The sequence below is a fragment of the Manis javanica genome, chromosome X (genome assembly GCF_040802235.1).
Source record: "Manis javanica isolate MJ-LG chromosome X, MJ_LKY, whole genome shotgun sequence".
Lineage (NCBI taxonomy): Eukaryota > Metazoa > Chordata > Mammalia > Pholidota > Manidae > Manis > Manis javanica.
The window spans coordinates 101,030,411-101,056,893 of record NC_133174.1 but is presented as its reverse complement, the minus strand read 5'-3'; the positions used below and the strand labels follow the sequence as shown (position 1 = coordinate 101,056,893).

At 48.5% G+C, this 26,483-nt stretch overlaps 1 protein-coding gene across 24 annotated transcripts in view; it reads right to left on the bottom strand.

Annotated features, from left to right (window-relative positions):
* The window catches only part of TMEM164 (transmembrane protein 164), a 331,399-nt gene that overhangs the window by 111,165 nt on the left and 193,751 nt on the right, over positions 1 to 26,483 (bottom strand). For 17 of the 24 annotated variants that reach the window (XM_036991423.2, XM_036991426.2, XM_036991420.2 and 14 more), the window contains 2 exons: positions 13,249 to 13,349; positions 7,329 to 11,586 (listed from right to left, as the gene is read on the bottom strand). The exons of 3 other annotated variants lie outside the window; for them this stretch is intronic. In XM_036991423.2, coding sequence (XP_036847318.1) covers positions 11,380 to 11,586; positions 13,249 to 13,349 — 308 coding nt within the window. In that variant the 3' untranslated portion in view covers positions 7,329 to 11,379. Of the gene's footprint in view, positions 1 to 7,328; positions 11,587 to 13,248; positions 13,350 to 17,727; positions 17,932 to 26,483 lie in introns of those variants that run through there. 4 more of the 24 variants (XM_036991416.2, XM_036991417.2, XM_073227762.1 and 1 more) reach the window with 4 other exon arrangements.

The following is a 26,483-nucleotide window of genomic DNA, read 5'->3' as shown; positions in this document are numbered from 1 at the left end:
AATTTAACTCTGACCACTGCTTTTACTCTAATAAACTTTGGTATATTGTATTTTCATTTTCATCTCAATGCATTTTCAAAGTTCCCTAGTGATTTCTTCTTTAACCCACTGGTTGCTTAAGAGTGTGTTGTTTAATTTCCACATACCTGCAATTTTTTCAGTTTTCTTTGTTGCTGCTTTATAGCTTCATTCCATTTGCTCAGAAAAGATACTTTTTATGATCCCAATCTTTTCAAATTTATTGAGAATTATTTTATGGCCTAACATATGGTCTATCTTGGAGACTGTTCCAAGTACTCTTGAGAATGTGTGTTCTGCTCTTGTTGGATGGATCATTCTGTATGTCTTTTAGGTCCAGTTGGCTTATAGTATCGTTCAAGTCTTCTACTCTGTATTGATTTACTGTCTAAGTGGTCTATCCGTTATTTAAAGTGGGGCATAGGAGTCTCCACCTATTATTGTAAAACTGTCCATTTCTCTCTTTAATTCTCTCAATGCTTTGTTAATATCTTTTGGGGCTCTGTTGTTTGGTGTGTATATATTTATAATTACTATACCTTCTTGATGAATTGATCCCCTTATCAATAAAAATGTCCTTCTCTATCTCTTGTAACAATTTTTTATTTAAAATCTATTTTGCCTGGTATTATGCAGCCCTGCTAGCTCTCCTTTGGTTACTATTTGCATTGAGTATCTTTTTTCATTCTTTCACTTTCAACCTATTTGTGTCTTTGGATCTAAACTGAGTCTTTTTTAAGCATCATATTGTTAAATCATGTTTTTTTAAAATCTATTTTGCCAATATCTGTCTTTCGGTTGATGAGTTTAACCTTACACTTCAAGTGATTACTGATAAAGGGTTTTTTTCTGCCATTATGCAATTTGTTTTCTATATGTCATCTCTTTTCTTCCTCAGCTCCTCCAATACTGCCTTCATTTGTTGTTTGATGGATTTTTTTTCAAGTGTACCATTTAGATTCCCTCTTCATTTCCTTTTCTGTATCTTTTATTTGTTTCCTTAGTGGTTACCATGGGGATTATAATTAATATCCTAAATTTGTAACATTCTAGTTTGATCACCTTTTTCTTTTCTATTTTCCTTTTACATAGACTGTAATTTTAGAGCAGTTTTAGGTTCATAGCAAAATTAAGCAGAAATAGAGAGTTCCCATATATACACTGTCCCCCACAGCCTCCCATACCATCAACATCCTATGCCACAGTGGTACATTTATTACAACTGAAGAACCTACAGTGATACATCATTATCACCTGAAGTCCAGTTTATATTAGGGTTCACTCTTTGGGGGGGGAAGCGGGGAGGAGTTTACTCATGATGCTGTATATTCTATAGGCTTTGACAAATATTTAATGAAATGTATGCACCGTTACAGTATCATACAGAGTAGTTTCACTGCCCTAAAAATCCTCTGTGCTTTGCCTATTCATCCCTTCCTCCCCCCAACCCCTGATATCCAGTGATGTTGATCACCCCTTTTCAATAGTTATAATAGCCAACATTTATTGAGTGCTTACTGTGTGGTAAGAACCATGTTATACACTTTCCAACAGCCTTATGACTTTCCCAGTTTACGGAATAAGAATCTAGTTCAAATAAGTTATCAGTTACCCAAGGCCAGATAGCTACAAAGTGGCAGAGCCAGAATTCAAACCAAGTTTGCCTGGCTCCAGAGACTGAGCTTTTTACCATTCACTCTGTCGTCTGGCTGAAGATGGGGATGATGGTGACAATGGTGGTGCAGTGGTGGTGGTGATGATAGTGGTGATAGCATCTAACAATTATGGAAGCAGTGCTTACAATGTGCCAGGCACTCTGCAAGTGCCCTGTGTGCCTTACCTATTCAATCTTCACACGGGCTTTATGAAGTAGGTACTATTATTATTGCCATTTTATAGATGAGCAGACTGAGGCTCAGATAGGTTAAACAACAAATCTCCCACCATTGCACAGAACGTATTGAATGGAGACTCTGACTAAACACTTGATTTTGACCACCTGTCATCTCCAGCTCTAAGACACAGTTGTCTTTCCCTGACAACTGATGGGTTGGTTTGGTTTTTGAAGTTCAAACTCCAGGGACTTCTACTGGATGTTATTTGACTTTCTTTTACAAGCAACTGTGAGGTCAGACAGCTCTGTCACAGGCAGGGCAGACTCTGCCTTTGTCTATCCAGCCTTAGTTATTGCCTTTCTTCTCAACAGGAGGACTGCCCGAAGCTTCTGGGTACACAACCAGAGCTCAGAAATAGCCTCTTAATCGGCCTCGTCAGCTTTGCAGAAGGCCAGCCACTGCAGGGGGGGCTCAAGTCTTTAACCCAGTTACACGAGGGCATCTGTAATCCAGGCTGATCACGTCTTACTAAGGGTCAGGGTGGGGAGGCAGGGACAGTTTCCAAAAACTGCTTCCTGTGCCCAAATATCCCTGGATTTCACTGCAGATACTCCTTCCCCTTCTGGAAGAGCTTGGCCTACAGGCTCCAAGGGCCAAGCTTAATTAGAGTAGCTGCCAGGACTGAGTGAAGGTTGGTGGTAATTTCCAAGTGCAGTGAAATGTCCATGGCTTCAGCTACTATGGGCCAAGGCTATGCTTTACCTTGAAAAACTTACTGCCTAACCATTCTTCCACCTTGGAGGAGATGAGAACATCATTGTCTTCCTGTGTGTGGGCCAGGTAGCTGCTCAGGTCAACCCAGGGAGGTCAGAACAGGCTGGGCTCCTTCCCCCATTCCACTTCCCAGCTCACCTCTGGCAATGACTAGCCCTGGGTGTTCCCCAGGGTAGCAGGCTAGATGTCTGGCCAGACTGTGGTTGGCAAATAAAGAAACCAGAGCTGTTGGAGATGGCTGGCCTGGCTTGCCTGGCTCCCTCCCCAACTCTCTGGCTTCCTCCTTCTCTCCTCCCCTCCTCCCCATCAGTTCGTAGAATGGGCTTCCTTACACAGGTGCCCTCTGCCTCCTTCCTCTCATGTCCCACTAACCTTCTGCCTAAAAAGACAGCTCAACAAAGTGGGTCCCCCTCCGGTCAGCAAGCAGAAAGCTTGCCTGGCTTGGGTGGAAGAGAAGAAAGAGAAGATGGAGTGTTAGATGAGGCTATATGCTAAAAGTTTCTTTATAAGTGTTTCCAAAGGGGTTTTCTCTACCAGGAGGGTGACTCACTGGGAAGAGGAAGAGGAACCAAAGTTAACAATTATAGCACTTCAGCTGACTCCACGGCCCTCAGACTGTAAGATGCTCACTACTTAGTGTACTGATGAAAAAAGAAAAATAAGTTGCTGATTAAACTATGTCATGCCATTGGCTGTAAGATGCATACCAAATGTGGAGCTGTTACAACAAACAAAAAATATTGTCTTAAGAGTCAGTGAAATGCAGAAAAATTATTTAAAACTGAGGTATCACTTCCTACATACCCCACAGGGCACATTAAAGCCCAGTGGGTAAGTGCAGTCAAAAGCTCAACTAACCTCTCTGCTCTAAGAATAAGCATAGGAACCACAGTCTGGAAACAGGACCCCTTACATTGGACAGGACATTGCGGTTTACAAAGCCCTCATACCTATTCACCTCACGGGCATCTCACAGCTGCCCTGAACTTCAGGGTATGACTTTGTCAAGGGAACCTGGGACCAAAAGAGAACAGGGAACTGGGACTGCAGGCCCCACCTGCCAAGTCCTACCACAGTGCTTTTTCAACTACTCAGGACGACCGCTATCCAGGAAAGAGTGGAGACAGAACTAGCGAGGGTGTAAATAAGTGGCTTTGAAACCCTTTTCCCAATAAAGTTACTTACTCAACATACAAATTTGTACTGAACATACAAAACAGAATAAAATGAGTTGTTCTGAGTGAAGCAAGGGGAAAGACCAGAAGCTCACCCACTCTGCCCTGACCCATCCCCCCTCCCAAGGTGGCCCCAAGCCCCTCCCCAGACTCCCTGAGGCTCTGAGAACAATCTCTAAACTTCTGAAGTAAGGGGATTTCACCTGTATTGGCAATGTTCTTTTCCCTAAGCTGTACTGAGATATTATTCTTCATACCTTTTGGTATGTCTTAAATATTGCATTTAAAAAAAGGTACTGGTGTAGATGGTCAGGTCAAAGAGATGACTCACAAACTGGATGCTTAAAGTAAAAACGAAAAACAAAAATTTGCTTTCAATTATGAGCTCTGGTGAGGCCAAGGAATTGAGATTTTTTTTAAAGTACCCTAAGTGATTCTAACAGGCAGGAAGATTTATAAGCCCCCATCTTTGTCAGCTACAACATTCTAGAAATCTGAGAGTGTGTCTCAGAATGCACAGGAAGTCCCCTCCCTCCTGGAGAGCCCAGGGTCTTTTTCTAAAAATGTAATAGCCAAGAGCTTGGGACTCCTGGGAACCAGACAAGGAGCAGCTGAAGGGGCAGCAAAAGCAGGCAGCGCCCCTGCAGGCCCCTTGGGTGGAGAGGGGGAAGGAGCAGAGAGAAGGGACGGCTGGGGGCTGGAGTGGTTGTGCCGCTAGAAGCAGGTTGTCAGAAAGGCCACCAATGCGGCTCAGGTCATGGGCCCTGTCACCTAACAGAGCTTTGTCAAGGAAGCATCTGCCCTCCTGGCTAAGACCAGCCTCATGCAGAGGCTACTGGCAGACCCAGAGGCAGGAGCTGCACTTAGTTAAGGCAGCCAACTGTGCTGGGCAACGCCCATTGGCAAGAGGAGCAGCCTTCCCTTCTGCCTCCCTGGGAGACACTTAAACCCCCTCACCAAGCAGCTCAGACATCCCACATGTGCATCTGGATGCTGGGCAAATGCTGACTGGGAGAGGGGTGGATACAGTCAGTAACAGAGAGTCCTTGACTGTGAACTAGGCCGGCCTTGCCTATTGCCAAGGTTAACAAACCACATATCCTTTGTATAAGCCACTGCATTTGTCAGACTGACATGTGGCTCTCTGTTCCTCCACTGGCCTTGGCAAACGAAGACAAGGGAAAAATTCATTGGGGCATCAAGTTGTAACCATCCCAAGCTGCTCCCTACCCCTCAGAGGGAGGTGACACATTCCATGGGCTGGTGTGGCTTCTGTCATGCAAACACCAACTGTATGTGCCCCAGCAAATGAAGGCGTGCGGACCTGAGGCCACTGAATAGCTATGAAGACATGGAAAGCAGCTGGATGCCTTGTCCACCCCGACCCAGAGGGATGGGACAGAACAGCTGACACAGATGCTGGCCGTCTTGATTTGCTTCACTCATAACACTGCCTCCTCATTCGGATCCCAACTACACAGGGCCCTGTAGAGAGGCAGGCTTTCCCCAGCACCCCCTCAACGCCCCCCACCCCTCGGCAAGGTGGCCCTAGACTAGAGCTTGAGGTCTCTGGGCAAAGGCTTGAGGCCCCGCACAGGAGAGCTCATGGGACAGGTGATAGCTTACGTGGTCAAGGTTTGTCCCTCGTGTGGCTAACAGTGGTGCCTCCCACCATTTTACCGCACTCAGGAACGATCATCATCGTCCACTGAGCACCTTCTGCGGAACAGGCCCTGTGCCAGGGCTGGAGGATGAATCAGACCCCACTCTGCCCTCCAGGAGCTCATGCCCCACAGAGGAGGAGAGCCGCAAAGCGTGACACAACAGGGACACATGGCGGCCCAGGAATGAGTGCCAGGAGCTGGGAAGCCAAGGGGAGAGGTACCCAATATGGCTGGGGGGCTCAGATGAGATGGAGCGCAGGAGCCAACACTTGAGCTGAGGCCACCAGACAAGAAGGGAGACTGCAGAGCTGAGGAAACAGCACCAAGGGAAGGCAGAAAAGCGAGAACTGGCATAGCATGAAAAGTGGAGTACTATCCGGCTGGAGCTGGAGCAAAGGGTCTCTCCCTGCATATGGTTCTTGTGGGGCGTGCAGGTGAAGGGATGAAGCAGAGGATATTTTCAGGGCCCCGAGAAGTGATGCAGTCAGATGTACACTTGAAGACGACTGTTGCTCTCAGTAGGGGCTGCAGCCTGGAACAGATCTAGCAGGCCAGGCAATGCACTAGCCAGGGGAGGTGGCCACGGCCTACACTGGTGTGTACTGTTTCTGAAGGGAAAGAGCCACACATGGGAAGGCCAAAGGACCAACTCTCCACCTCCCCTGGCAGCTGCTCTGTCCTTGCCCCCACCAGCTCTCAACCCCGCATGGCCCCGGCCCTTCAGCTGCACTCTGAGGGCAACAGCAGAAAGACGGACTGGACTCCTCTGCTTTCTGCAATCATGGGGCTCACCTCCTTCTCTCTTGCCTTCCACATCACTGCCTGACTCTCCTCCCACTTCTCTCAGGGATGGAGACCCAGAGCAAGAGTCAGCCCCATAATCCCGGCACACCAGGCAGGCAGTGGAGTCCGGGCGATGGACTCTAACAGCGCTGGAGTCTAACAGAACTGGCTTCACATCCCCACCCCTCCGCTTCTTAGCTCTGAGTCTCCGTTTTCTCAATTTCTACCTGTCCAACAAGGACAGCAGGAGCAATCAGCTCACTGTGCTTCTGTGGGAACTATGGGAGGCAACGTGTGGAGTGCTGTGGCACTATGCCTGGCACACACCTGGAGCTACTGTTTTGCAGATGGAGAACCTGAGGTGGAAATGACTTGCCCAAGCTGGGGATTTCATGGCCCAGGACCACAGGGCCCTGCCTCATTAATAGCATGTGTGCCCAACTACTGGCCAACGAGGAGATCCACCAGCACTAGGGCCACTTTGGGTAGCTGTATCCCTTCCAGAAACAGCTACGCCAGCAAAACACCAAGTGGGGCCCCAGTCCGGTGTGAAGGTGGGCCAGGCTGATCACGGTCTGCTCAGCAGGTAGCCTGGGACAGGCACGTCCGACTGTTCCCAAAGGGCAAGGTCATCTTGTCCACTCCTCCCCATGGGGCAGCCTGACCTGTGCAACGGGGAGAGTGGGCCTGGACACATCTGGTTTCAAAGTTGCCTTCTCTATCTCAGTCATCCAGCCTGGCCCAGGGCACTGGAGGGCCCAGTGAGCCCAGCAGATGTCCCCAGCAGACAAGCCCTGCTAAATGCATGAGGCCCACTGAGTCACTGGCAGCCCTGGTGGCAGCAGGCAGTTGAGGAGGGGTGGTGGTGGTTCCAAGGCACATGTCCAGCCACACGGCTCCCAGGGCAAGGCTGTGCTAAGCACGCCAGCTGCCCTTTGGTGGTCCTGCACAATGCGGAGGACCAATGGCCCCCTCTGTCTACTTTTCAAAGCACAGGACCTTCTGAGAGGGTTCTGGAAAGCAAGGCCAAGACTCCTAGATTCTCATAAATCTTTTAGCAAGAATAAATCAAGAAAACATTTTAACAGCAAGTCCCATGGTGAGGGCTTCTTTTTATTCAGGGATCGTCAACAAAGAAACACCTAAGACTCAAATTCAAAATGCTAAGTATACAAATGAATGACTATTTATTTCCAAAGGTGACTGCAGAAACCATTTCAGCACAATCAAAAAGTTTTACAAAACAGAGAAAACACCTTACAAAATTCCCCAAGAGGTGGGCAAACTGGTGAGGGCATAGAATACCCAAAAACCGACTTGGCAAAAATACCTGCCCTGCTGCTGTTTAGGGGGATGACAAAGACTGATCTCTACAGAGAGCCACGGGCATGGGGCGAACAGGGACAGGGAGGGGTCTGCCCAGTGCATAGAAATCCTCCCTCGGGAATGAGGAAGGATAGGGGGAGGGGGTGAAGAGGGACAGAGGCATTTGCCGATTTCCCCGCAGAAATAATTACAGACTAGACTATCTTATTCTCTCTACCACGAGGATACCAATATATAAAGAATTCTTTAAAATGTAATACAAAACTGACACCAAAAGAAGCAAGTTTCCAAAACAGCTTTGTTTGAAATGACTTTTGTTTTTGTGCCAGAGGAGCAAACCAGTGTATAAAAATGTCACACACGAGAGCAACAACAAGCGACTAGTTTTCCTGAGCACACATTGGCTCACTCTATATACAGAAAAGGAAGGCTCACTCCCCCACATGGACTCTCTCCCCTCCGAGAGGGCAGAGCTGGGCAGGGTGCCCAGCGGGGAGGCCGCCCTCGCCTGGGACCTTGCCCAGGGGCATGCAAGGGCCTGAGGAGCACCCTCCCTTGTGCCTGCTCCCGATTTCCCCAAACCAGCACCGGCCTCTTGTCCTACCGTGCCACGTGCAACCCTTCAGTTCTCCTCCCCCACTTCCCCTTCAGTCTTCCAAACAGGAAGGATGACTCCAGAAATCCCGGGCAGGGGGAGGGCCTTCTGCCACCTGGCCACCTAGCTCACTCCCAGGGCGCACAGAGGCCTGCTGGCAACCAAACACTGCATCTCCAATGAGAGCAGGTGGCCATCCCCCTACAGAGGCTGCAGCAGAAAGCGATGCTCCAACTGCCAGGTTTGAGGGACCAGGCGGTGAAAGCGTGCCGGCGCCTCCCTCAGCGCAACCACGCTACACACAGCTTCTGTGAGTGCTGAAAAGTCCAAGGAGAAAGGGAGAATGTCGACTTGGCGAGTCTGAGTCCATGGCTTCCTGGTAAGCGGACAGAGGAACCCACCGCTGGGCCTCTGGGAAGGTGGGCCTGATCATCTTTGGTGTGCAGAACCAAACTCCTGGGAAAGGCACGCGGCTGCAAGCAGCTGCGACTGTCTCTCTCTCCTGATGCCCCAAGCTGGCCAGCTCAACAAAGTGTTCTCACTGGCCCAGATCCTTGGCCAGTGCTGTCTGGGGGTTTGAGGAGAAACCATCCACTTCTACAAACACTCTCTCAGACACACAGTGAGCTCCCACACGCTGGCAAATGGTGTATGGAAACTTGGCCAACGTGGTGGGGGAACCTCCTTGGCACTGACAGGAAAGCCCTGGGGAGGAGTGGGAAGCCCGGGCCCACTGGCACAGGGACCTCCCTTCAAGGCGGGCTGCCGCGGGTCTGGCCAAGCTACCTCCCTACAGGCCTGGCCCAGGCTGAGATCAGTTTGGATGCCTGCCGCTCCCCAGCCTCAAATACAGTTCATGCCTCCCTGTGGTGCCTGTGGACTTGGTTCACTTTGTTCCTTCTCCCTCTACGTTTCTGAGCCAGCCTGCATCTCCCCTGCTCCTGACAGGTGTGTCTGTCTCCGGCGGGGTCAGGCATGGCACATGGCTTTCATTTTCTTCTTTCCTTCCAAGCAGCAGAATGTGCTGCCCAGAATGGGGCACCAAGCTGTAGCCTGGGCAAAGGCAAGCTTTTAGAGGCACGCCAGTGTGGGGAAAGCTCGGGCTGCCTGGCAACCTGTGCCATGTCACAGAGACAGAGAGAAGGAACAGTGCAGCTGTGAGGTTATGGTGGCATTTCAAAGCTAAGCGCCTACCCACCTGGCTGCTGGCCCCCAGCTGAGGGGCTCACGTGTACCTGCCTGCAGAGCTGCAGAGCCTCTGTATTTGGTAGGGGGCAGAACAGGCCCCTGGGGGCTCTTCCCATCATTTCTTTTTGTAGAGAGACAAAGGGGCACTGAGGCCTTGCACATTTCCTCATCATTCCTACACACAGCAGTTTAATGGAAGGCAGGGTGAATCCAGCCATTCAAGAGGTGCCTCTTTTAGGCGGGCAACCCGAGGGTGAGAGGCACTAAGAAAAACGTGGCCAAGTCCACAAAGATGGCAGAAATGAAGATCACCCACCATGAGGAGCTCCTGAGATGTAAAAGGACTCGGTGTTCTCCCTCCCATTCTCCCACATCCTGGAGATCTGATCACCTACTTGCCAGCAGGCCTCCGCAAAAGGGTGGTCCCTTGTTCAGAGAGCCTCTCTCTCACTCTGCTCTCTCCTGTAGGTCCATCTGATAAAATCACGACCACTGAGTCCCTGGCACAATCTAGGTCTAATACAGTAACAGCTCCAACACTGGAACCAGCCCAGGGGAACCTGCCTGCCTAGGGAGGGAGAGGGAGGGGAAGCCTGTCAGAGGAAGTTGCTGAACCCCCCTTTTTGTTCTTAGTAAGGGCCAAAAAGGAGTCAGCAAAGGCCCAGCTATCACCTCCCTTCTTGAGGTCATGCACAACCATGCTCAAGTCTTTCAACAAAAGGTCTTCCTTTCAGAGTACTTGAACTCCCATCCATGGGGACCTAATTCCTTGGTACCTCCCTTTCAACCCAGACTTGGGGAGTGTGTGATAGCCCTCAGGCGAAACAACTCAACACTGAGTCTGGCTACAGTGACGGCCACCAGGCCCTAGGGAAACACCACCAGCAGATCTGTATCTCCCCACACTCAGAACGCTGACATAAACTGTAATACCATGAAGCAGATCAACAGGAGCACCACCAGGCCCTGATGCACAATTCTCCAGACTCAAGCATCCCAGAACAATTGAACAAATCAAAACCAAAAAGCAAAAAACGCAATTCTAGCTCATCCTTCTCTGAAGCTGCCTTTAAAAAAGAGAGAGAGAGCTTTTAAGGGGCGCTTATAATGGCATCTGTTATCAACAGTGAACTAAAATGAAGCATACTATTCAAATCATACTTATCTCAAGTTACCACTTCCGTTGATTAATTTCTAGGCTCACTTCTGGTTGGGATATGGGTCAGTTTTCAGGTCTCAGAGGCAGAATTTACCCAGGGTCCCACCTGGTATTAGCTGTGGATATTTAACCTGGCTCACTTTGGACTCACCACGGCAACAGCTCTCCACCCCCTTCAGTGGGATCTAGCCATTGGGCTGGGGAGTGCCCCCACCTCCCACTGCAGGCAGCATCCCGGAGGAGGCGGCATCCTGGAGGGGTGGCTGGCTGGCTGCTGGCTTTGAGTCATGGGACCCCAGTGGGAACAATCTGGCTGTTTCTATTTTGGCCGTGAGCTGGGAAATCCTTTGGCTCTCGGCTTGCCGCTGGTATAGAAACAAGGCCTTAGTCCCCTTACAGTGGGGCCTGCACTGGAGACAAAAGGGGACCCCAGCATAAGCCTGGAGGTACCTGGCAGTGGAAAAATGAAACACAATCCAATCTCATCACGATGGCCAAACAACTACTGCTTGTTGTTCCCGCTCCTCAACCAGCTGTTGTAAAAGCACCAACAAGCGGAGTGAAAGCCACTGACTACTGTCTCCCCACGTAAGGCCACTAGGAGCAGGGAGAGAGAGCCAGAAGGGAGGAGGAAGACGCCCACCCTCAGCATGCCACCCCAGGCTCCAGGAGATGTCCTGGGGGGAAGATCTGGGGAAGGAAGAGCGGTGGAAGACAGGGAGAGAGGGAAAAAAGGAATACACCAAATTCCTACTGCCATCTCCCATGATTTCAGCAGGAACTGGGTGTTCTCCAAGTCAAGTCAGGACTTGTTTCCTCAGGGAGGAAAAAAAAAGAAAAAGAAAAAAAATATCAAGCACCTTCAGTCTATTTTCTTGGCTGGAAGCCGGAGCAAATCCAGCAGATATTTACACAAGGGCCCAGCCATGTATGAGAACAGGATGACCAGCTTCCCGTGGGTCATGGTCATGAGAGTCTGGTGTCCCGAGGCCCAGATGCGGTACCAGGGGCCGTAGAATGGGTCTGAGATGGCCGGACACAGCATGTTGTTCAAATTCACTTCGGTGACCTGCAGGGACAAGGGAGGTAGAGTGAGCGTTCACCATCCTTAGGCTTTCTCTGGCTTCTGCCAGTTCAGCCATCTCTATCTAATGGGAGACTACACAAGGAGGGATTGACAAATCCCCACCTGTTCATAACGGGTTTCTCTACCCTAGGTTTTCTGAGTGGGTCAAAGCTGGAGCCCTCTGGAGGTGATGGGGGAGGCCATCCAGTGGAAAAGCTGTTTGGTTTGCTCTATCTTGCCTTGTAGTTGGGCTCAGAGCCGATTGCCATTCTTACACATCTACTACTTGCCGATCCCCAGAAAGGGGTTATGGGATAAAAGTCATACCATGTGGTCACTGCCTCCATGTAACCAGAACCAATGAAGTTTGGGGGATAGTCTACCACACCTGACCTCAAACCAGACGGTGCTCATGGGGTTTTCCACATCACGAGGTCTGAGGAATCTACAGAATGGGGTGAAATCCTCAGAGAAGATTTCATCAGGGAAGTGGCACCTGAATGGACTCATGAAGGATGGATAGTGGTCATGGCAAGGAATGGAGCAAGCAGAACCTTCCTTGTAGGAGGCATGGTCTGAGCCAGGCCCAGAGGTGTGACTGAGCATGGAATGTATGGTGACATGAGGATGTAGATTCCTCTGGAATCAAGGAGTCCCAGTGAGTTAGAGTGCAAAGGTCATCCAGCTTCCTCCCACGAGCACAGGCAGCATTCACACCATTGGTAAGGAGCTCAAACTAGCCCTAAGGCAAACCAGAGCAGAGCAATACACCAGGGTGGGGAAGAGAAAGTGACTGCTTCTACAAAGGCACTGGTGACACCAGTTACAAGCTGTAGTCCTGCTAAGTCCCACAGGGCTCTGTGCGGCTAATACCACACTAATCCCACTTGTACACCAAACCAGACATGCCACTCCAGCAGAGTACAGCCACAGCACCTGCCTTCCAAAGCCCTTCAAAATCATTCACATCAAAAAAGACTTGTCCTCACCACCTCTCAGGGAGGTTGGGAGTTTTATACCATGTCACAGAGAAGTCAAGACTCACGTAGAGCAGTGGCAAAGCCAGGACTTGAACTTGTGTCTCCTGAACCCCAGCCCCAACCCTGAGTTCTTCCTACTCACTTTGCCACCAAAAGATCCCCATGCACTCAGCAATCTTGGGCTCTGGATAACTCAACTACTGAGTCCAGCCATCATCATCCACGCTCCAGGCAGGTCGGAACACCCGAGAATGCCACAGGGATTCCCCCAACACCACACTTCGGCTGGCCACACAGCTCAGGGCCTGGGAGTAGGCCCAGAACGGACCCAAGGTCAGAAGCCTCCCTAAGACCCATAGCCAGGTTGAGGGTCCTGTCTCCCCATGGGGTCCACAGCAACCCACTTCCCAGTTACAGCTCACTGTTTCTGGCCCAAGTGGCCATGAGTAAAGGGCACCTTTGCCTCTGCAAGGCTGAAAGAAATAGTCATTATCAAAGGATTCAGAAAACTAGAGAGGCCAAGGTTGTGACCATAAATCAGCAACCCAGACACAACAATCTGCCATCCAGACCTTTGGCATCTTGCATTTTCAAAAAAAAACGATCTACCAGCGCCAACCAGGATTACCAAGATTTATAGAGAACTCCAAACAGAGGGGATAGAAGGGAAGTGAACCAAACTTACCAGGCCCAGGATCTGCAAGATGCTGAAGTGATAAAAGAACATGAGGCCAGTTGAGAGAAGGGCCCACCGGAAACTGCTGAGGGGCTCTGGGGTGTAAGTACCTGGAAGGACAAGGGAAACGGTGAGACAGCGGGGCCAGTGACCCGCTTCTCCTCCTTTGCCCCATGAGGGTGAGGGTGAGGGTGAGGGTGCGGGCACTGAGGCCATGGCTGCTGCCTGCTGATCATCCCCTTTGGCTGGCTGCTCAGCGAAGCTACTCGGGAGATGGCCCGTTGATTAGCTGGGTAATCCAATCAGCCCCTTCCCAACCTCCCTTCTGCCTCATAATGCCAGGCCTACTACAAAGACAGGATTGTTTTCATTATAAAAGCAATACATGATCATGAAAGGAAAGTCAGAAAATGTTATAAAGTAGAAACAAGATGGAGTTAAAGAAGAAACACATCCTCAGCAGCCTGGTACCAAAGCTAACACCTGGGTGTGTCTTCCTGGCTGTTTTCTCTATGCCTTTGGACTTCCTTTTCTTTCTTGCTGTAATTACTAATTGGCCTCTTACTCTCTATTGTAATTATAAAGCCTTCATTTCTACTTCATTTTAATCATTCCCCTGTGTTTCTAAAGAGAAACGTCACAGAGGAAGTATGGCGTGCTGGTTGAGAATACCAATGTCAGACAGATTTGGTTACAAACATGGACTCTACCACTTACTGGCTCTGTGACCCTGGAGAAGTTGGTTGGACTCCCTGAGTCTCAGTTTACCTGTCCCTAAAGTGGGGAAACAGTCCTATCTACTTCTTAGAGTTGCTGTGAGAGGTGAAGAAGATATATATTGCAATCACTTTGTATGGGATCTGCTACAACATAAATGTTCAGTGCATGTTAGATGCTAGCATTGCCACATCATCACTATTATTCAAATAACTGAAGAATGTGCCATATCCAATGGTACATCGTAACTGGGGTAGACAAGTCCTTCCCCCTAGAATAGCAAGAATGATCTATTTTCCTCTCTTGTAGGAACTACCAGTCCAGTAGGCTTGGATGTATTCCAGAGCTTGCAGAGCAGAGGTACATCTTATAGGATGCTGTGCATATCACTCCGAATGGGGACTTGGAGTGGGGCGCTTTAGAATGGAAGGATCCTGAAACCCTCAGCCCCAAAAAAGTAGGTGGCAGTGTTGTGTCCTGGAATATTAATTTCTAAAGTCAGTCTGTCACAGAGTTACCAATTCATTCACCAGTTATTAGGCACCTACTGTGCTGAAAGCCCCTGGGCCAAGCTCTGGGGACAGGAAGACAAAGAAGACAGACGTCCCGCAGTCTCGTGTTCACAGTCTGGCAGGGTTGACAGACAAGCCCATCAACAATTAGACCCTGGTATGATGGGTACAATGACCAAGGTCTGTGCCACATATTATGCAGGCACAGAACTCAGCTTGAGTGAGAAGGTGTGGGAACAAAGACTGCTTCTTGGTGAAAGGGGCACAGGGAGGTCCTGAAGGACAAATGGGACTCGGGAGGGGCCCAGGCATTCCAAAGCAGCAGCCTGCAGGAAGGCAGACATGAGTGGGAATGAGGCAATTCAGGAAACTATGGGGATGAGCTGGTACCACAGGAGTATGGGGGTGCTGTGAGCACAAGAAAGACAAGAGGTTGGCAGAGCTGGCGTGCTCCAAGCCAGGCTGCAGAGGACCTTAGGAGCCATGCTGACAGCTCTGGGCTTCATCCTGGGCTGCAGGGCTGTAAGCCCAAACACCCCAAGTCTCAGACAGGTAATCGGGAGCAAGGGAGTGCCTAGGGCTCAACAGGCATTAGGGATGCTGGGACTGGCATCCCTGCTCCTTCTAAAGAGGGCAACCAGCCCTCAGCCCCACCAGTCACTGCCCTGCAGGCACGTGGGCCCAAAGCTGCCAGTTTTTTCACTTTTATGAGAGAAGCCAGAAATGTGAACTTTCATATGGAATTTCTTGGTTTTTATGTTGGCAAATAATTCAAAGTGTTTGAAGAATGCTCAATGGACCAAACAAAACATGTCTTCTTGGATAGATTTCAGCCTATGGGTGGCCAACTTTGAACTATGCTGCAGAGCCACCAAAAGCAGGGATAGGTTTGAAACAGGGAAGTGATGTGGCCAGACTTGTGCTTGAGAAAGATCACCCTGGCCCATGTGCCAGGGTGGGTGGGAGCACAGGGAGTGGAGGCAGGGAGTGGAGAGACCAAGGAGGGAACCCGGAGAGGGAAGAGGATGGATGGCCTTTAAAGATAGCAGTGGTACGGCTGGAGAAAAGTGGAGAACAAATCGCCAGGACATAGTGGAAGACTGGGTGTTGTTGGGGAGGATGAGGAAGGATCTAGAAAGAATCCCAGGGTTCTAGTTTGGGCATCACTGGTTTGATGGAGCCATTTGTTGGGAGGAAAGAGTGGAAAAGGCCAAATGGAGCAGGAGGTAGGACATGATGAGGCCAATTTTAGCCATGCTGAAATGAAGGTGTCTGTGGAGTAGCCAAGTAGAAATGTCTCTTAGGCAGCTGGGCACTCTGGGAAATACAGTGTGATGGCTGAGTGTGGGCACTGGAGCCAGGCAGGCACAGGCTTTTCAATCCTGGCTCTTGTCACTCATCACTTTCAGGGCCTCAGGCAAGCCTTACGATCTCTTGAACTCTGTCTCATTCATCTATAAAATGGGGTGCCTACTTCACCAGGTTGTTGGATAGATGAGATGGTTTAAGTCACTGAGTGTAGTGCTATATCTGGAATTTACCAAATGCCGATTATTATTATTATACAAATCACAAACTAGTGAAGAGGACAGGGCTGAACATCTGGATACAGGTGTCATTGGCACGTAATGATAACTGAAGTCACGGGAACATATGTAGATTGAGAGGGAAAAAGGCTGGAGGCAGAACACCAGGGAACACCGTGGAGGGCAGGGCGAGTGTGGAGGGGAGAAGAGGGGCCAGGTGGGGTGGGTGACTGAAGCCAGCTGGGTCTTCTGGGGGAGGAGCTCAGGCCTGCTCTCTGAACAAAAGGCAAGCTCACAGCACATCTGAGTCCAAAGGGCATTAAACTCATCCCTCCATTTCATAGATGGAGAAATCAAAGCTCAGAGATGGGCAGCACCACAGCCAAGCCACAATAGTGGAGCACCAAGCTCTCAGACACTGCCAGGGGAACCCCTGCTCAATGCTCTTGTTGATCTTTATCCAGACCTCTGTCAAACCAAGTTGTACCATCTTTCCTGGTCTGTCCATTTGTCTAGACCAGAGCACCTTGGGGTTGAGGATTGGGTCAGATGCATTTGTGTCCCTAGCATCTAACACAGTGCTCAGTTTGTGGAAAGGCACTGCACCACACACTTACACTGTGTGTACTTCCCTGTCTGCTGACTGAGTGGGAATTGGATCCCCTGTTGTCACCCTGGCTGCTGAGGACATAAAGGAGAAGGGGGACCTGGAGGACCAAGAGGTGCTCTGGCTGCATTCCTGCCACTCTTCAAGCACCTCCCCCACCATGTTCCAAAGGTGTCTCCTCCCTCCAGTCTCTGCTTGGCTCCTCCTAGTGGAAGCCAGGAAGCAGTGACATGCCCCAGGAGACCAGGGGGTGGCTGCAGAAAAGGACCACAGGCAGGGCTGTCCTCAGCCAGGAGGCAGCTCAGCCACAGAACTGGGAGAAGCTGGAATGAGGCCTCAACCTCTGGGCAGCCCCCCTGCCCTGCCCTAAAGCCCCTGACCCTGTCCTACCTAGGATGTGGGGAAGAGGAGCACTCCACCACGGCCAGGTCACATTTCTCAGGGCTCTCACTGCCTCTTGCCCAAACCCCGCTTGAGCACCATTCATGCTGTTGCATCATCTGTCCTGCACTGGACTTTACGTTCCCTGAGGGAGCAGCCATTTCTCAACCACCTCTTCCCCTTCAGCACCTGGGGTACAGCAGGCACTCAGGACAGCATGGCGGCACAGGTGCATGAACGGCACAGTCTTTCCAGAGAACCATGAAACTACATATAACCCTTTGGCTCGATGACCATCGAATACCTGAAGAACTCCAACAAACCACCCTTACTTGCACAAAGGTGCTTACACCTGCACCACCCATAACACTGAGGAACTGTAAACAAACCAAATGGCGAGGTAAGTAAACTCTGCTACCTTGATATTGTGCAACCGTCCACTGCCATTCAAATGACAACCGGACAAACTACATACCTGTGTGAACAAGTTCCTGGCTAGTAACAGCAAGTATGAGAGACAGAAAACCCGCCAGTGTGCGTCAATGACGGAAAACACAGATCAGTGTGTCATACACAGGCCTCAGGGTCAGACAGCTTTGGGTTTGAATCCTGCCTCTTGCCACTGCCTCCAGGGGGACCCTGGGCAAATTGGGCTGCCCCGCTGAGCCCATTTTCCTGTATGTAGACTGGAGGTAACATCCATTCACCTCTCAGGGCTGCTGAGTGGACCAAGAGACCGAGAGAAGTAAACACAGAGCTAGCCGGCACACAGAGAGCAGATGCTATTTTTATCATAGCAACCACAGCCATCCCGAGCAGTATGAAAGGCTGGAAGACAGGGAATCTTGTCAAGAGGTGATCTTCCCTACGAAGGGGGACTTTGCAGCCTCCACTGCCTTTTCACTCTTGTTGATTCTTTTCATTGCAATGATAATCAAATATTCGATTCCTTTGGAAAAGGAAGAAAAAAAGGAAAGCAACCTGAGAATAGATGACCCAGTCTGCATAAATATATGCAAATCGTATGCAAATACACATCATTCTTTTTTCTATATACCTGGATGTGGCCCTTGGGATAATCCCAGTGAAAAACTACTTTTCTTCTCAAAGAAAATAGAAACTTAAGCACTTGCAGAAAAATTAAACACATAAAACTTTTTTTTCTACTTGCAGAAAAAATGTGACATTTTCCACTAGCATCTTCTATCCCAGGAGGATAGAAACATTTCAGCTCTAAAGGTAGGAGGAAACCGAGATAATAGCTTTTTCTGAAATCGATTTCTGCCAGAAGGAAGCTTTATGAGTGCTGGGAAAGAAGTCAATTGTACCACCAGCAGCAGAAACTAATCCCCAGGGGCCTCCCTTTCTCCCATCCTATAATCCCACCCAGGAAGGATTTACACCAAGATGAGACTAGGCAGGGTGGCCTCCCATTCTCCAACCTCCCTGCTCCCTCCAACTCATTCACTTCTACCCGTCACCCTCTCATTCAACAATGACTGGGTCCACACTGGGCACCAGATTCCATGCCAGGCAATGGGGATAAGGAAGCCAACACAGCCCCTGCCCTTGAGAACTACCCTGCCACTTACAGGTGAATGGTGAGAATAAGGTAGGGCAGTAAGTGATCGGGGGTGCACACAATCCCCAGCTGTTCTGTGTGACTGGAACATAACGTGGGAAGGACCATGTGTCAGAAGATGAAGCTGAAGAGACAGGCAAGTGGGTCAGGTCATGAAGAGCCTCATCTGTCATGCCAAGGAACTTGGCCTTTATTCAATACACAATGAGAAGCCATCAAGAGGTTTTAAACAGGAATGCAAGGTCAGATTTCTGTTTCAGCTAGGAGACTGCTGAGGCAGCAGTGTGGACAATGGGCTGGAGAGACACAAGATTGAAGACCAGGTTCAGCTGCTGCTGCATAAATAGAGATGACTTGGCAATTTGTTGGACGTGAAGGAGATGTCCAGAGCAACTCCCAGGTCTACAATCTCACTCACTAACTGAGAAGAGTTATTCAGAGGAGAGAAGAGTCCAGGTTGGAGCATGCTGATACAGAACACCCATAGGATGCCCAAGCTGCCATCTCCAACAGGCTGTGGACAACCAGGTCTAGAACTCAGGAGAGTGAGATGGTCTCCCTGGGGTGTGGATAACAGCATCCAGGAAGAATGAAATTAGAATCAACCAGCAGAATGAAATTAAAGAACCAAGGACAGAGGCTGGGAAACAGCAATAATTGCCAGAAAAAAGAGGATCCATGAGAAGACAGGACTGAAAGCAAGTTTAATGATGGCAATTTACATTAAAATGAATTAAAATTGAATAAAATTAGAGATTTGGTCCCTCAGCTACACCAGCCACATTTCAAGTGTTCAATAACCATGTGTGGCTAGAGGCTACCATAGTGGACAGTGCAGAAAGAGAACATTCTCATCATCACAGAAAATTCCACTGGGAACATGGTTCTCTATGGAGGCACAACAAAGTAAAGACAAATAGTTCCACTGGGTTTTCAGCATGCTGGTTGCTGGTAATTCATGCTATGGCAATTTCAGAAAAGTTGCAGTGCAGTAGCTGGGTGGTAAACTATGAAGAAAAGTATTCCAGGTGCACAAGGTAAGGAAGGAAATTCCAGGGAAAGGGACCAGAGCATGTAAAGTCACAAAGAAATTCGTCAGCCAAATTGCTGATAGTTCAACCACGTCTTTGTAGGTCCTCTTCATCCCATTGTTCTTACCTGACCTACCTCTCCCCACCCACTAGGAGCCTGCTTCGGCTCTAGCCCTCTAAAGTCAGTCACTGGTTTTTCCTCCTTTGGCCCATGTAGGTAGAGTAGGCAACTTCTTTCTTTGCATTGCTATTTCCAGACCACTAGCCCTCCTTTCTCCCTAAAACGCACAACCACAGTACCGTACCACCCACTACTCTTGCCTTTTACAGCTGTCTACAAACACCTAGGTCATGGCCCTCACTATCCCTTGAAGATATCAGCACCTGGCTCAGCACCATTCTCTCCAAAACCATTCCTGTCATATTTCTTGATAATTTCAACACATGATTAGATGAACCTTCCAGCACCCTGGCCTTCCAGTTCCTTGGCCTCTTCTCCCCAGTGCTCTGTCCTCTCATGGTCATATCTGAGACCTGAGATTATGAATACTTGGAAGCCCTCCCTCTTCAACCACTACTTCTGTCTGTCCAGCTTACTTACGCCCTCTAACCCTGACCCTGACCCAGAGGAATCTGTGAAGCAATGGTCCAACCATCTTTCGGCTGCCCCTCACAGCTGCCTCTTCCCTCTTTCACCTCCATGGCCCATGATTCTAATTATCCCTGGCGTCTACCTTTGGCTCCACTGTGCCTCTCATGATCATATTCATCTTGCCAAATAATCCCAGCCCTGCTTAAATCCTGATCTCCTCCTCCTTGCTTGCACCTACGCAGTTGAATGTGACTAGAGAAAAACAACAGTGCTGACTGTTCTCCCTTCATATTCATGATTACAAATCTCAAGTGCATCCTTCATGTTGCCAGGCAATCACACTACACTTCCCCCATGCATGCACTCTCTCAGGTCACAGTTTACTATTTTTCTCCTCTCTTCTCACATCTGCAATACTTGTATCCCATCCTTACTCTCAGATGATGGCCTCGCTTCCTACTTGACTGAGAAAAAAGAAATCAGACAAAAACTTCCACAAGGTCTTGTGGTCACAGCCAAACACTGACCTGCACTGGCACCCAGTGTGCTCTGCCTTCATTGCCGACACCATGGATGCACTGCCCGGAATCCTAGCCAAGGCCTGCCTGCCCCTCCGTCCCCAGATCCCATCCCCTCTCATCTGTGCACTATCACTCCAGCAACTGCTTCCTCTTTCCCTCACATCAGCAATTCCTTCTTCTCCACTGGACTAGTCCCATTAGCACACCAACTAACCACACTGTAATAGCCCTTGTTCTAGAACAAACACTTGCCATCACTTTCACTTCTCCATGCGACCACCTCATTCCTCTGCTGCTCTTTACAGCAAAATTCCATGAAAGAATTTCCTGTACTTGTACTACACAAGATGGCAGCTACTGGTCACATGTGGCTATTGAGCACTTGAGATGCAGCTAATCTGAGTGGAGATGAGCTGTAGTGAAAAACACACACTGGATGTCAAAGGATGTAAAATATCCTGATAATAATTCTAAATTGGTTATACTGGAATGATAATATTTTATATATAATCGGTTAAATAAGATATAAGCCATCTTATTAAAATTAATTTCACCTGTTTCTTTAACCTTTTTAGGGTACCTACTAGAACATTTGAACTTACTTATGTGGCTCACATATTTTTATTGGACAGCACTTGTGTATATTTCCTGTCTACAGTTCCTCTCTTCCTATTCTTTCTTAACCCTCTCTCATCAGGCTTCTGCTCTTACCTCCCCACCCATCACTCTACAGAAGGAGCTCCCCAGTGAAGTCACAAATAATCTTTTCATTCTTAAAGCCAATGGTCAACTTTCAGGCCTCATTTTATATACCCTTCCTTCTTGACATAGTCTTCACTTGGCTTCTGGGGTACTGCTCTATCTCAGTTCTCTTCCTGCCTCATGGTCTGCCTCTTCTCGGTCTCCTATACTGGCTCCTCCTCATCCCCCCGACCTCTCACAATGGAGAGGAGCAGGCTGCAGGACTCAGAGCTTTTCTCTTCTCTACATACATTCACTCCCCGGGGCATTTCAACCAACTGCATGGCTTTAATATGACCTACATGCTGACCGACATTTCTACCTCAGCTTGGACCTCTGCCTTGAACTCCAGGCTCACACAGCTAACAGCCTACTCAGTAGCTAGGCTTGGACATCTAAATACACACCTCACTCTTAAATACAACTTCGGAACTTGGCTCTTATGCTGCATCATTACAGCACTGGCTCCCAGTGAATCACGTGCTCCCACTATCCACACCTTCTGTATTCCTCTCCCACACTGACCTGGCCATGTGGCCCACACGGCTCAGCCATGGAACTTGCTTGGCCCAATGGGACATCATCAAAGAAGATGCAGAAGCTTGATAAGCACTTGTGCATTGGGGCTCACCCTCTTGGAATGCTGCCCTGAGACCCCTGTGCCATGAAATGCCATGTGGATAGAGAGGCTCAGCCATCCCAGTTGAGCCCAGGCAAGACCAGGAGGAAAATGTCATAGTCAGCTTGGCCTACCACAACAAAATACCATAGATGGAATGGCTTAAACAACAGAAAGTTATTCCCTTACAGTTCTGGAGACGAGAAAGTTTAAGATCAAGACACTGGCAGATTCAGTGTCTGGTGCAAGCCCACTTCATAGACAGCCACCTTCTTGTGTTCTCAACATGGTGGAAGGGGTTAGGGAATTCTCAGTCCTCTTCTTATAAGGGCACCAATCCCATTCATGAGGGCCCCACCCTCATGACTTAATCACCTCCCAAAGACCCTGCTTCCAAACATCGTCACATTGAGGAGAATGGGGGGTGACACAAACATTCAATCCATAACAAAAGAATGACAGTCAATTCACACAATTGTGAGAAACAGTAAGTCATTGTTTTAAGCTATTAAGTTTTGGGGGTGTTTGTTATACAACAATACGTAACTCAAAGAGCACTTCTCCCCCCACACCCCACTCCACCCCCAAAGAAGCTATCAACAAACACAAAAGCCCTACTCCTAGTCTTCCTTATCTCAATAAATGGTTATTACTCAGATCAAAAACCTTAGTCATCCTTGACCCTGCCTTCTCTCATGCCCCATATCTGAGCCATCAGCAAATCTGTTGGCTGTACGTTCAGTATGCATCCAGAACCCAATGATGTTTCTCTCCCTCTTCTGCCAGTACCCTCTCCCAAGCCACTATTATCTCCTTCCTGAGTTATTACAAACATCCCCAACAGGTCTCCCTACTTCTAACCTTGTCCCCCTACTGCCTAATGTCAGCGTAGCAACTGGGTGATCCCTTGAAAAATCAATTTGCATCATGTCAGTCCTCTGCTCAAAACCTCCAGCAATGACAGATCCGATAAAGGGTTGATATCCAAAATATATAAAGAGCTCACACACCTCAACAAACAAAAAGCAAATAATCCAATTAAAAAATGGGCAGAGGAGCTGAATAGACAGTTCTCTAAAGAAATTCAGATGGCCAACAGACACATGAAAAGATGCTCCACATCGCTTGTCATCAGAGAAATGCAAATTACAACCACAATGAGATATCACCTCACACCAGTAAGGATGGCTACCATCCAAAAGACAAATGACAACAAATGTTGGCGAGGTTGTGGAGAACCTCCTACACTGCTGGTGGGAATGTAAATTAGTTCAACCATTGTGGAAAGCAGTATGGAGGTTCCTCAGAATGCTCAAAATAGAAATACCATTTGACCCAGGAATTCCATTTCTAGGAATTTACCCTAAGAATGCAGCAGCCCAGTTTGAAAAAGACAGATGTACCCCTATGTTTATTGCAGCACTGTTTATAATAGCCAAGAAATGGAAGCAACGTAAGTGTCCATCAGTAGATGAATGGATAAAGAAGATGTGGTACATATACACAATGGAATATTATTCAGCCATAAGAAGAAAACAGATCCTACCATTTGCAACAACATGGATGGAGCTAGAGGGTATTATGCTCAGTAAAATAAGCCAGGTGGAGAAAGACAAGTACCAAATGATTTCACTCATATGTGGAGTATAAGAACAAAGAAAAACTGAAGGAACAAAACAGCAGCAGAATCACAGAACCCAACAATGGACTAACAGTTACCAAAGGGAAAGGGACTGGGGATGATGGGTGGGAAGGGAGGGATATGGGCGGAGAAAAAGAAAGGGGGCATTATGATTAGCACGTATAGTGTTGTGGGGGGGGACAGGGAGGACTGTACAACACAGAGAAGACAGGTGGTGATTATACAGCATCTTGCTTCACTGATGGACAGTGACTGTAGTGGGGTGGGGGTGGGGGACTTGGTGAGTGGGGGAGCCTGGTAAACATAGTGTTCTTCATGTAATTGTAGATTAATGATAGCAGAAAATAATAATAATAAATAAAAACATACATAAATAAATAAGTAAATAAATAAATAAATAAAACCTCCAGCGGCCTCCCATCTCCTGAAGAATAAACTGTCAAGTCTTTACAGTCATCTATGAGGCCCTGTATATGATCTTTCCACTCACCTATCACCCCTCTGACCTCATCTCCTACTACTTTGCCCTTCACCCAGCTCTAGGCACAATGAATTACTTGCTATTGCTGAATATTTGAGAAATACTGTCTCAAGGCCTTTACACTTGCTATTTCCTCTGCTTGCTATATTCATCCCCCAGATATCCAATAGCTCACTCCCTCAAGCCTTCACTCAAATGCCACGTTTCAGAGAGGTCTTCCCTGTGAATGAGGCCACATGATTTAAAATTGCAACCCTCTCCATCCATTCCACAGTGCTATACCCCTTACCCTGCTTTATCTCTTCCTCTGTAGCACTTAACATCATCTGACTTACTATTTTTTTACTGTCTCCTCCCACAAGAAACATAAGCTTGATTGTTTTGCTCACTGCTTTATCCCTAGCAAGTGCTGGACACAAAGTAGGGGTTCAGTCAATACTTGCATAAAGAATGAAGCAAGCAACCCAGTATGTCTGAGAACTTTATATAGTTCAGTATCACTGGGTTATCATGTGGGAGAGAGGGATAAACAGAAGATAAGGTCCAATTCATGCAAAATTCTCTTTGCTACATTAGTTATTTTGGACTTTACAAATCACCTTGAGATCTTGTTAAAAGGTAGATTCTAATACTATAGGTCTGGGGGGTGTGGGAGGAGGGCATAAGAGTCTGGTCCGCATGTCTAACTAGCTCCCAGGTGCTGCTGGATCCTGAGATCACACTTTGAGTAGCAGAGGACAGAGCCCAAAGTCTGGATGCTGATTGAACAGGGCAAGCGTAGAGGCAGGGAGATCAGTATTGAGGCTACTGCAATAGACCAAGCTTGGGATGATCAGATCTGAATTACACAGTTGTAGTAGAATGAATTTGAGAAATTACCAGGAGGTTGAATTGACAGGATTTGGTCAGTGATTTCTTTTTTTCTTTGGTGGGGAAGGGGGGTAGACGGCACACAGGGCAGGGAATGCATGTGGTGTGCAATGATTTTCTTTAAAATTTCTGGCGTGGGTAATAAATGTGTGGTGGTACCACTCAGTGGTATAGGGAATACTGGAGAAGGTACAAGGAAGAGAATGACAAATTTAGTTCCCACCAACAACGTTATCCCTTCGCTGGTGCCCTCTAAAGGAACCCTTCTGTGTCTAGCTTTTGCAAGCCTGGGTGGCACAACCCAAGGTCATTGTGAATATGGAATTTCCCATTCTCAGCCATGGAGTGCTGGCCCACATCAGGTTTCCCTTCGTCCAGGCATTTGACCAAATGAACTGCACCCTCTAGTCTGTTTAATGTGCAACAAAATATAGGCTGTTCTGATTTGGGTGTCCACAAAGAAGGTCCATCCTGCCAACCTCTATTCTAAGGGGCTGGAAAGCCCACTCAGGCCAGGCTTTACCCGGAAAGTGCCTAGAGAGGGCTAACTGGGCCACCCAGCCTGTGGCTAAGGCAACTTAAAGACCAACCTCCATCCATGAGACGACCAAGAGAGCCAGCCCTCTGCCAACAGCACATAGGAGGAGGACCCTGAGCTGGCAAAGAATCCAACAGGCGGGCCTGGCCTAGCAGAATGGGCACTGGGGCCTAGAGACCCAGGTCCCAGCTTCTGCTCTTACCAAGGTTCTGTGTGATCATTTGTGTGGGTTAAACATCCCCCCAAGCATAAGCATCCCACTCAGAGGGAAACCCCAGGTCCTTCCTACCTTGCAGGAGCACCGTAGGAATATAAAAGCTAAAGGAGCACGGAGATACTCTAGAGAAAAGTGTTATTTAAACATACCTTACCACTGCACCTCACACAAGTTATGCACTTAGTATGAAACAGCTGAGCCTCTGGTGAGCTTGCAGCAAGGGGGACAACTCTTAGACTCTGTGAGCCAGTGAGGCTTATCTTTAATATCTATCACAACCCCCTAGCAGGGTGGCTCTCAAACTTGAGCTGGCATCAGAAGCCCCTAGGGGGCTGGCTGCAAGGCGGTTTGCTGGGTCCCACCCCAGAGTTTCCGATTCAGGAGGTCTGGGGTGGGGCCTAGACTCAGGGATCTGAGTATTTGTATTTCTAACAGATTCCCCACTTAGGCTGCTACTGCTTCTGGTACTTTGAGAAGCTCTGTCCTAGAGAACTCAGGGGAAATGCAGAACCCTGAGCCCTGCCCCAGACACTTGAATCCAGATCTGGACAGGCTCTGGAATTCCCATTTTAGTAACAGACATCTAAGGTGATTCTGAGGCTAGATGCTCTGACTTAGGAGAAGCACTAACTTAGGCGGGACCCTGGAGTTGGAAGAGGTCCCAAGA